Genomic DNA, 12,104 nt, shown 5'->3' on the forward strand with positions numbered 1-12,104 from the left:
ACAAGCTAAAATATAGTCTTGTAGTGTATATAAGTGAAATCCTTTTCAACTACGTACAATGTTCAAGGAGAGAGAAAGGTGGATTAGACTGCTTGCTCTAGTACAAAATTTAAAGCAGCATCATTTGTTGTCTGTCTATTTTGCCCTTGCTTTTTTGGTCCAATTATAACGTTACCGTTTTACCTGATCACCACTTGTGTTCATTTGTACATTTCGAAAGCGTCATTTAGAAAAGAACACCCCAATTTTAGAGAATTTCAAGACAGTTCGCTTCGTAACTCATGTGGCATATCTTTTCCTACTTGCTGAATTTTCTCCAACAATTCTAACAGCTCACTGATAAAAAAGGAAATAGATCTTTACTTGTTACCGCCTGTCCAGGAAAAGCAGGACCAAACAAATTGAAAGTATAGTAGATCTAACACTAGGGTTATGAAATCACACTATGGATTTTTCTGGAAAAGTACTTTTAGCTTTCACTGCCCTAGTATGCTCTGTTACTTGTCAGTCAAATCTGGAAGGCGTACCTGTACAGGTCCAATATTTAAAAGCAAGCACAATTCACATTCATCGTGAAGTACCTTAAACTTGTAAAAGGAGTATTTTACCAGTCTTCATTGTGCTAGTGTATACATACCACGTAAAGTTCAAAGGATAAGCTGCAAGTAAAGAATGTAATCCCGACCTAATTCAAGTATTATTGCTTCACCACATTTAGCAAAGTGAAAGAAAAAGTAACAAAATGAGATCATACAGTGATCAGGCAAACACAATTGGCGCATCGCTTATCCAAAGTTGGTGCTGCAAGTTTCGAGATATTGTTGAACCAATCTTCCATCATAGTAAGGAATCACTAAGCCAACTGCGGAATGAGATGCTTGCATACAATTGATGCTGAAAGTATTGTAATCCACGTTGGAAATATCAGATTATCGAATGCTTAAAAGCAGTAAAAATGTAGCACTAACTTCTATATACTTTATTTTAGTTGATAAAGTAATTAAGTTTAACAAGTTATGGATACTGAACATGGGAATTGTACCTTGAGATATTATCCAAGACCTCTAACATACTGATCGAGCGTAGAATTAAATAGCTCACACCTACATAAACAGCGACAATGTATCTGCTCAATGAAAATTTCACCGGGAAAAAGAGACTGCATTCTTTCTTTCAAGAAGAACCCATATAATCCTAAAATGTAAGAAAGCATTTAACGCAAATGCTTCTTCAAGCATACACGCGAATTATGCACATCCAAGTGAATGCTAATCAAGATCAAAGACATACTAATTATTTGCACAGAAGGTGCCTAAAATATAAAGCAGGTAATGTATTAAGTTCAAAACTCTGAGGAAAACTTCTGAGGGAGAAAAGGAAAAGATCCAAAAAGTTCGAGCCATTCAACACCATAGAACATCGCAATATCACAATTTTTATTGTCTTGAAGAGACTTCATAAACTTTTAAAATGAAATGCTTCAAAAACAATTTTCAAGAACCAAACAAGAAGATATCCTGGCAAGTTCTCAAGTTTCTTTATTTCTTTTGAATTCGAAATCACCACCAAAGATGTATTAATCATGACATCCCTCTATTAGATACTTCTTCATCATTTTAGCAGGCAATACTCAGATTGATCAAGAAGCAGAATGCCTCGTTCCAAATCAGCTCAGTATGACTTTTCTATTTAACAAGAAAAGAACCATGATCTTCCAACATCACGTTATTCTTCAAGGACTTCTTTTTTCAAATAACATGGCTAGGTGGAACCGTGGAACCACGTTATAATACTACGGAAACAAACCAACTTTAATCAAATGTTGACAATCCTTAGCAGCACAAATTATAGCAATAATAACATATTTTAGCAGTATGTAAGACAAACAATCCTGCACATCATCGATAAGCTTAAATTGTAGGACTTAAGGACTCACTTAATAGGAGCTCCTGGGGAATAGAGTGGATTCTTCACCACATATTCAACATACAAGTTGTAAATGTACTTCAAAGATTCCCTTAGATCACCAGTCCTAGGATGCGTGACAAGAATGATCTGCAGAAATGCAACATAATTCAGAAACGTACTGAATATTTACCTCTAATTTTTCCTACTGTTTCGCTTTCACCGACCAAAAGAAATTCAGACACGTACTGAATGCTTGTGAAGTTGAATAAAACATAATGTGTTTGTCTCCTATTGAAGAAGAGAAGAAAGGAACCAAAGAGTATATAGTCGTATACGGTTATAAGGTATGTTCTTTTGTAACAATTAATGTAAAATAATTAGCAAGACATGGCTTCACTCTTCACACATAGGACAATATTTGTAATATGACATTCTTTAGTAGATAAAGCTCCCACCCTTCAAGTACCCTGACATGCCTACATAGATAACAGTGCCTCACATCAGGATCGTTGATCCTCGTGTTATCTCTGTTGAGATGTCCTAGGGTTTGCATTACACAGGAATTCAATTTGGAGTATATTCTGTAATTATACACTTACCAAAAATGTAATACATTGTAATTGGTATAAATTCCCAATCAAGCTTGAGGGAATGATCAAGCTTTTCAGCAAAGTACTCTCTAATTTCCTCATGGTATCACAGCCAGAACCTTCCCAATTCTTGGTTTAATGAGGAGCCCCCATGTTATATTGTCCACGCTCCAATTGGTAGACCTGGGCATGCGGGGTGTTAGATTCGTAGTGGATGGGGGACTTGGTCTTGTTATATGGCCTTGGGCAATCCTCACTCATAAGCTAGTTTTTGGGTTTTAGTTAAGCCCAAGATCCATTTTCTTATCATGGTAAATTCCTGATCAAGCTTTTCAGCAAATTACTCTCTAATTTCTTCAATCTCCAAATGGAATGAAGCAGGTCTTTGTTATTGAAAAAAAAAAAGGAAAAGGAAGCAGCCATTTCTTCCAAGAGTACACCATCTGAGACCTCAAATACTATGAATAGAAATGTTTGCATCATGGCAAGTTGAGCTGGAAGAATTCAGAGAGCCCTAGTTACTCTTTCAGGCGGAGTAATTAAAGCTACATTCATACCTCATACAAATGAGAAGAAATCTATATGGGAAGAAGTTAAAACTATGACCAAAAGCAAGTACCACTTACGATCATACCAATGATACTACATGGTGCAAAGGACAAAGTAATTATGTCAAATTTACATTCCACAACAAGTAACTTGACATCTGAATAGGGTCATTCTTTTCCTTCTTCTTGAAGAAGTAAGATCAAAGTCAACATATGGATTAGCAGACTCAAGTCAGCTGATTCAATATTTTACCTACATGGTAAATCTTCAGTTCCTTCAAAGCACACACACCAAAAATCCCTGATGCAGCTTCAGTATATCTACATACTGATTGAGAGATGAAATACAGTTATAGAAGCATGTCGACCTTAACAGAACAAGTTTATTTGAACATTACAGAAGGAGCTTCCGACTTGTCTTCTAGAGAATAAGGTGGATAAAATGTAGTTCCGCATGAAGAAAGTAAAACTGCAAAGATTAGGCCATATGGTGGCTAGTGATGGCTGCTTGCATGTGTGTAGCCAAACAAATGTTCTCATCAAAGAAACAGAGCTCAAAATCATGCAACCTCCTTCATTCAATAAGAAAGCAGCTGCAAAATATATACCTTTTCTCATCAAAGACCTCTTTTCAATTCGGTCATGCTAAGTCATGCGAGCAACACAAATAGCTTCATGTTGTTATTGGATGTCTACCTAAAAGTCTTTTAATAGGTAAAGCTTTTCTCCTTTTCTCAATTTGATATTTCCTTTACAGAACTCTGCACATTTCCTTTCCTATTACCATCCATGAATCACTTGGAGTAGACATTAGACATGTAGCAACATTACGTGTTCTTTTCCTTCAGTTATTTTAACTGAATGTATCCAAACTACCCATCTTTTCCCCCCACCTAGTAAGATAAGGCTTACATGTATAACACAATCAGAATGTAACCTCATAACAGAACCAAAATTTAGTAACTTCTCTACAACAGCACACTATGAACTGCCCACTAGCCCTTGAATTACAGCATTTACAGCAACAATAAGTAAGTTGGCTAAAATAGAATATGGCACCAGGACAGAGCAATGTCTAATATAGTTAGACATCATCAGAAAATAACTATAGAGACTAATATAAAAGCGTAGATTAAGAGTTTCCATTAGTTAATATCATATGAACAATTGTATCACAGTACTCCAGACAGAAAGCTGATGATCATTGTATGATAAGACCTAGAACAATTTCAACTGAACTGATTAAAAAGTACAGCTCAATGGATCACTAACTGACCTTTATTCCCGATGGACTTTCCATGAAACTGAGTTTATAGGTATTAGTACGAAAGCTGTGAAATGAACATCCTTGTCCAGGTAATTGTGGCACCCCAAGATTGCCTTTGTCAGCACTGCCCAAGAAAATATTTGAAATGAGAAAAGACTATATTTTGACAGTATCATTATGCCTTTAAAATAGAACGTGTTACATGACAACGGTGTCCTAGGAGCTTGGGGTTGGGATGGGGAAGAATAAGGTTTTGATCAAAACAATTCAATCAAGTCTCAAACTAGTTGGATCAGCTATATAAATCCTCTATATCATTTTTGCTTAATTATGACCCATTTCATTCGAATATTAAATACAATTATTAGATCAAACTAATCCAATTGAGCGATAAGTTTAAGGAAAAGTAGAAAATGAAACCTTGTAGGATCCATCTTGGCAGTTAGAGATTTGAGGGAGAAGAGCAAACCAAACATAAGCTTATGGTCCTGCTGAGGGTTTAAGGTCTTAAGAGGGCGATTCCATTCCCTGTAAAGAAGACACACCCCATTCCTATTGAATACATACAGCATATGGGCATTATTCCCGGATACGGTCGGCTGTGGCGGCGACGGGCTGATCTCTGATCCTCCGAAGAATTGCATCTTCTGCTAATACCCTACCACAAAACCCACATCGAAATTTCGTAATTTCACAGCTATCGTTTCAAAATCAAATGACCAATTGAGAAGACCTCACTGATTTCAGAAATCTAAGCACATTTTTTCATAAAATGGAAGCAAGGAAGAAGATACCTTCACTGGTTGATGGATTGCTGATGGATAATGAAGAGAGAATTTTGATTTAAAAAAGAAACTGCACCTTCAATTTCCTTCTGGTCGAGTAAAAAGTACTCCTTTCCAACAGCGGTAAAGGAACAATTTGCTGGGACGACGGACTGCACCTTCAATTACATTTAACATGACCATATTTGACTAACATAAAATTTAAGAAATAAAAAAAAAGTTACTACATATTATAAAATGTATATATATATATATATATATATATATATATATATATATATATATATATATTATATGTGTCATATTAGAAGTACTTTTAGAATTTCTCAAATTTTAACATGTCATATCAATTCTACAAGAATGGATTATCAAAAAAAAAAATAAAGATATTGTTTACCTCGAAAATACGAATAACAATTAAACTTGATTTGTGGTTGTAAAGATATGCAATTTAGTTCAATACCAATTAATAATCAAGAAGTATAAAGTATAAACGAAAGAAATGAGTGAATCAAATCAGTGTTACTTAAGCAATATCGACCTCGAGCCAAGTGACCTCGAGATGGGTTAAAAGTAGTAAGGTAAGAACAATACAGCTAAAGGACAATTCTGATGAGCAATGAGTGGGAAAAGTAAGATAGTATATTCTTTGTCAGTGATTAGATGTCTCTTACAAATGATTAGGGTCCTCTTTATATAATAGGGGAAACCATAAATAAGGTACATTCTCATTTACAGTAAAGAATCTTACTGGGACAGTTGTATAACCGCCTAGTACGGATTTGTACTAATTCGTACAAATCAATTTTGAAATTTACGCCATGATCTTGGGGACGTGGCGAGAATCTTGTCCTTCTGTAACAAACTCGTAACGACACTGTCTCGGAGTTGGTCGTACTCAACTCTGATGTTCCTTGAGCACTTAGGTCTTCGAGCCTCTTATTCTACCTTCGAGCCTGAGCTTGGCTCCGATGTCCCTCGAGAACTTAGGCGTTCGATGCGACCTCTCGTAACTATAGATCGGAGGCATATGATTTTGACCGTATATAGATAGTCCCCGTGTTTCTTAGAGTAGGTCGATAAGAAACGATTTGATCTTCGATGCTCTGCCACCTTGATCCTGATGTCAATCTCGTGATATCAGCGGCTGAAGTGACTGAAAGGTCACTATCGTGCATTTTCCAAAGTCATTAATTGGAGGCGACTGACGGTCGGCTATTTGGCTTCCCCAATACGCTTAAACGACCTCTATAAATAGGCCAATTTTACAATTTTGCAAACTTTACTTCTCAAATCGTTCTCAAAATCTCATTAGCTCCTTCAACTTCTCTGAGTTCACCCTTCTCTCAATTTGTTCTTACTTCATCATCAACTTTCTCTTCCCCAAAAAGAAAAAGCCTCTTCATCATCGCGACCGGCCAGAAGTAAAACGGTGGTGCCACCTCGTATCAAGGAGTGTATTCCCCGCCGTGTGAATTAACATCCGATTTCAAAATCGATAAACCTGCATCGACACCATGCCGATGCGAGCCCATATCCCAATACATCTGTTTGATAACTGAAGATGAGCTCGAGCAGGTGAAAAAGGACTACAACTGGGAGAACAAAGATGTAGTGATCCCTTCCCCTAAGGAGGACATCACCACTCATAAAGTAGGGTACTTATGCGTGTATATCTACCCATTTACGCTGAGTCCTGCAGATACAGCTCTAGGTCCCATAGATCCAGTTATTCTTGATTTTTGCCAACAATTCCAAGTGACGTTTGGCCAGATCTACCCTTCATTTTAGCGAATCGTCAATCTAATCAGATACTTCTCGAGCCAGGTCGAAGGGATGCCTTTTACCCTCGACTATCTGATCAGACTATACAGCCCTCGCCTTTATCGAGGTGGCTTGATCAAACTACAATGCTGATCCTCGAAATCTCTCTTATCCAACATCGATGAGGACAAGGACCGAGGATGGATGGGTCAGTTTGTCCGAGTCAGGACCTCCGACCTAATTCCTATTGAGAGGATGCCATTCCCCGAGGAATGGAACATGAAACGTAAGTACATGCTTATCAATGATGCCTTTATACCCTGCTTTTCCTTCTCTTTCTCGACCTCATCTTTTTCTCGATCTAACCCCTTTCCGATGGTAGCTGTTGCTTAGTTTTCTGGTGCGGTCCCAGACCTCGAAGGTTGGGTCCGGAAACTGGCCTCTACTTCTTCGTACGCGGATAACAACTGGTGTGACCTGGCCAAAGGTCAATGGGAGGCTAAAAACCATGGTGAGTTCTCTTGTTTGCAAACTTGTGTTTCTCAGTGAAATACTTACTTTGTCTTTATGCAGGCCTCAGAGATGTCGACCCCGCCCAGTGAAGAAGAGATCACAAAGCCTTCCAAAGAAAAGAAAAGAAACAGGGGGTCACCTGCAAATTCCCCGAGGCCAAAGAAAAGCAAGGCTCGAAAGCCTAAGGGCGATACTGTGGCCCTATCTCTAGAAACGGTCCAACGCCTTCAAGATGAGGATGAAGAGGGGAAAGATGACGAGTGCCTATTGGTAGTTTGAAAAAGAGGAAGCACTGACGCTTCGAAGTCTGCCAAACTAATGGTGGCTGATGCGGTTCATTCTAGGACTGAAGAAATCTCTGAGGGGAGTTCGAGCAAAGTCCCCGAGCCATCGGGCAGCAAAAGAACACCTCATCTTGGAGGTCATTTGGAGGGTGAGACCGAGGGGCCCGGTCCCGAGGCCCTTCAAAGAGAAGAGAATGCCCCAAGTGGATCACTTGGGGTAATTAACGTGGATGAATCGCCGCATGGTCCTAAGTTCTCCGAGGGGAAATTCCGAGATGACCGGAACATGAGAACTCCCGATGTGGGGACGAGCCACAAAGGGCACGATATCTTTAGAGAGTGCCTTGCATGGATCAAAGATGGTCCCGATCTAGATGCTTCTTTTATTTTTGATGAGGCCTAGCGGCTCTTCAAATAAGTAAGTTTCTGCCCTTAAGATTACGCCTGCATTTTATCCTTGTTGTTCTGAGTCTGACTTTTCCTTTTTGTGAGGGTTGTGACGCTCCATCGAGAAGCGTTTTCCAGGTCTCGAGCTGAGCTTGCTCGATATGAGGCTGAGCTTAAGAAGCTCTCGGAAGTGAGGGATGGCCTTAAGATCCTCTATGTCAAAAAGGAGGGGGAGATCAGCGATCTTCGAGCCGAACTGGCGAATGCTCATCAAGAACAACCGAGCTTATCAAAAAGGTAATATACCATTTGAAGTTTTGTTATGCATTTGCTCGATCGATCGACTAACACTTCAACTTTGCAGACTTAACAAAAAGGTGAGCTGGTGGAGCAGCTCCGAGAGAGCTCAAGATGAAGGAGGCCGAGACCATAGGGTGGAAACAAGGCATGGGCCGTCTCGCCTCAGAGAAAGATACTCTTCGGGAGCAGTTGGCTTCAATTGAGCCCTAGCTTCAAAGTGTAAAGGAGGAAAGCTTGGCTCGAAGCCGCAAAATCGAGGAGCTCGAAGCTAAATCTGCTACTGAGCTTGCAAAGGCCAAATCTGATGCAGAGGCATTTATGTCTTCATACCAAGCTGACGCTGAAACCGCTAACACCCGGGCAAAGGAGATCTCCGCTAATGCTATATTCTGGGTCGGGCCCGGGCCTAAATGGGCCAAACGGGTCGGACTTAACGGGCTTGGGCTTAGCGGGCCTGGGCTTTGGCTGTCTCGGGCCTCACGGTCCCGGGCTTCGTGGGCTCAACGGGTGGAACCAGCCCGTGACGGGCCTAAGCCCATATGGTCCTGGGCTAAACGGGCCGGACTCGTGGGCTTAGCGGGCCTAACGGGCTTTTTATTTCCGGGCTTTTTTTTAATTTTTTTTTGTTTAAGGCAATTTCTTGTAAACCATATCATGGCTATATAAAAAATATATATGTAGTATATATGTAGAAATCTAATTATTAAAGTGCTTGACGAAAAAGTAAAATAACAAAACAATAGTAAAACTAAATTGCCATGCATAATAAATTAATAAGAAAGTACAACATGAAGCATAAATACGTCTAATAATTTTAAAATAACACAAATTGTTGAAAAATTTTAAAGACGAATTTGCGGATAAATACCATCAACACAATACATTATATGCCTCCTTAAAATGCCTGTGGTACACCCTAAACGAAAATTTAAGACTCTTCCACAGTTCTTGCACTTTAATATTTGGCCTTCTTCATTTTCTTCAAGCACTTCATAGTAGTGCGAAACAAATAAGCGCACTCTTTCCGAACGAGGCATGATGTAACTTGAAAATTAAGATTGAGACTTGAAGTCTTGAAAATTGGAGATTGAGAGATTGAGAGAAATTTAGATTGAGAAATGAGTATTGAGTATTGAAATGAAGAAGAGGGAGGGGGTATTTATAGTGTTAGAGAAGGTTAGTTTTGTAAATTGAAAAAAAAACGGCTATTTGTGCAATATGGCCGTTGGTGGTCATTGGGGGTGGGGCCCTCATTTTGAATTTTGAAAAATCTTGTTTTGTAGTATATATAGTATACTAGTATAGTATATATATATATATATATATATATATATATATATATATATATATATATATATATATATATATATATATATATATATGTTATTTATATATATTACCTTATATATTTTCTTGTAGTATATATTGTATGTTATGTATATATATTACCTTATATATTTTCTTGTAGTATATATTGTATGTTATGTATATATATTCCCTTATATATTTTCTTGTAGTATATATTGTATGTTATGTATATATATTATAGCTTATAAATAATTGCAAGTTAAAGACAAAAAAATATTGCAAAAAGATATTCAAGGGCATGTCTTATAATTTTTATTACCAAAAATGGTATATCTTTCTTAGTCTTCCTCCCCCAATGGAATGAGCACAACAAGGTACTAATACCACCATTCAAAGAGAAAAAACTAAAAGAAGATGTGCCAAAGTACAAGTTACACCATAATCTACATTGTATCTCTAACAAATCTCATAAATCATTCAAGGTTCGGAGGAGGTTGCGTTGGTGGTGGTGGAAAAGAAGCTTGTTCATCATCACTTCCGGGCGAAGTAGCATCCTCTGCAAGTTCCGCTATCATTTCTTCATAAGCTTCATCTATCGCCTGTTGTGATTCCGCAATTCCAAAGTTTCTTCTTTCCGAGCGGATCCAATCTCTGAACAGTACAGATTTTTCCAAGCTCTCCCTCATAGACGCTCTATGATCACCTATTTGAAGTCTTGCTTGACTGAAAGCGCTCTCTGATGCAACAGTTGAAGCTTGAATAGATAAAATATCTCGAGCCATCCTTGCAAGAACCGGAAAATATTTTTCCCTTGCCTTCCACCATTCCAAAAGATGAAAAGTGCCGTCTGGATTCTCCTTTTCAAGTCCCTACGACAAATAAACTTGAAGCTCATTTAGATGTGAAGTTTCATCATAATTATCACCTTGAGAACCCCTGAACTCCGTCCAGGATTTAAGTGCTTTTAAGCCCGCAGCTCTTTTAGACGATTGTGAACTAGACGAAGTAGGGGTTGGAACATTTGGCCTAGCATGCTCTAAGGCAAGTTGATAATCATTATAAATTGTTTGAGCATTAATTTTAATTGAGGCTTTTGCATCTGCAAGTGTAGCAAATTCCTCATTTGAAAGATCTAAAGCCTTATAAATATTTGAGTACCAAAAATGAGGACCTCCTAATTTCATTGTAGGATTTAACATTGCAGCAACACCATAAATAGGAGGGATAGGGAAAAAAATATTTTTTAAACTTTTCTTTCATTTCATTTATAGCAAGTTGATAAATTTCCCCACCCTCCGAAAATTCAACAAACAAATTACATAGTGCTGCAATATAAACTAAACAATTTGAAATAGTAGGATAATATTGCCCAGAAAATGCATTTGTAGAAATTTGAAATTGTTCTAAAAAATCTATAAGAATTTTAACATTCGTCCAATCTTGAGTAGTAAGCATTTCATCATCATCCTTACCACCTACCCGAGCATTAAACGTTGCATTAATTGGGTTTATATATTCATATGCAACTACTAAACTTTCGTACATACAATTCCATCTAGTCGGGCAAGTTTTAGGAACCTTTCTTTCTCTAAGGCCATATTCATCATATTTTTTAAAATAATCTCTAAGTCTACTTCTACGGTTTGAATAAAAAAGCCAATTAAGAGCCATTCTAACCTTTTCAATTTCTAAATTTAAAATTCGCATACCATCACCGACAATTAAATGATAAATATGACAAATACATCTAACATGAAATATATTCCTAAATGCAGGATTTAGTGTTGTTGTAAGTATGCCTATAGCACTAGTGTTACTAGAAGCATTATCCATAGAAATTGCCATTATTTTATCTCTAAAGCAAAAATATCTACAAATATCTGCAACAGTGTTAGCTATAAACTTACTTATGTGACGTGAATTATTTATTCCATACGCAATAATTTGTTTTTGCATTGTCCACTCCTCATCTATCCAATGACTTGTAACAGTTAAATAATCACAATCATTACCACTTCTACCAATATCAGTAGTAATAGAAATCTGATTAGTTATATGAGGTAATAAATACCACAAATATTGTTCATATTCATGTTTATATTTATAAATATCGCTCTTAACTGTTGCTCGAGGCCAACCTTTATAAGTAGAATTAAAAACTCTTCTAATATAATGCACCCAATTAGGATTAGAAGGAAAAGAATAGGGTAAGCACATAGCGGTAACCATCTTTGCTAATTCCTCACGATCTCTATTTGGATCGTAATATAAAATACCTCCGGTCACAGTGTTAATTCCTGGTTGAACTAGATTTGAACCTGTACTAGGGCTATCCGCAAAATCTACACGTGTCCCCTCTAGCTGCGCTTTCGTTTGTAAATATCTAACTTTATCTCTAGGGTGTGTTTTTATGTGCCTAGTCAAATTACCCGTGCCGCTACGGTCTTCAG

At 37.7% G+C, this 12,104-nt stretch overlaps 1 protein-coding gene across 2 annotated transcripts; it reads right to left on the reverse strand.

Moving 5' to 3' along the window:
- Positions 1-543: 543 nt before the first annotated feature.
- LOC104217160 (uncharacterized) lies at positions 544-5,281 on the reverse strand. 2 transcript variants are annotated; one of them, XM_009767319.2, is made up of 6 exons: positions 5,108-5,281; positions 4,734-4,971; positions 4,323-4,437; positions 1,937-2,055; positions 1,043-1,103; positions 544-894 (listed from the first exon to the last, which is right to left on the reverse strand). In XM_009767319.2, exons 2-5 carry the CDS (start codon positions 4,955-4,957, stop codon positions 1,052-1,054), a joined length of 510 nt encoding a protein of 169 aa, XP_009765621.1. In that variant the 5' UTR covers positions 4,958-4,971; positions 5,108-5,281; the 3' UTR covers positions 544-894; positions 1,043-1,051. The 2 variants fall into 2 exon arrangements, with proteins under 2 accessions (XP_009765621.1, XP_070027154.1); XM_070171053.1 differs by lacking the exon at positions 5,108-5,281 and having other exon boundaries at positions 4,734-5,041.
- Between the last annotated feature and the right edge of the window lie 6,823 nt (positions 5,282-12,104).

The sequence above is a fragment of the Nicotiana sylvestris genome, chromosome 3 (genome assembly GCF_000393655.2).
Source record: "Nicotiana sylvestris chromosome 3, ASM39365v2, whole genome shotgun sequence".
NCBI lineage: Eukaryota > Viridiplantae > Streptophyta > Magnoliopsida > Solanales > Solanaceae > Nicotiana > Nicotiana sylvestris.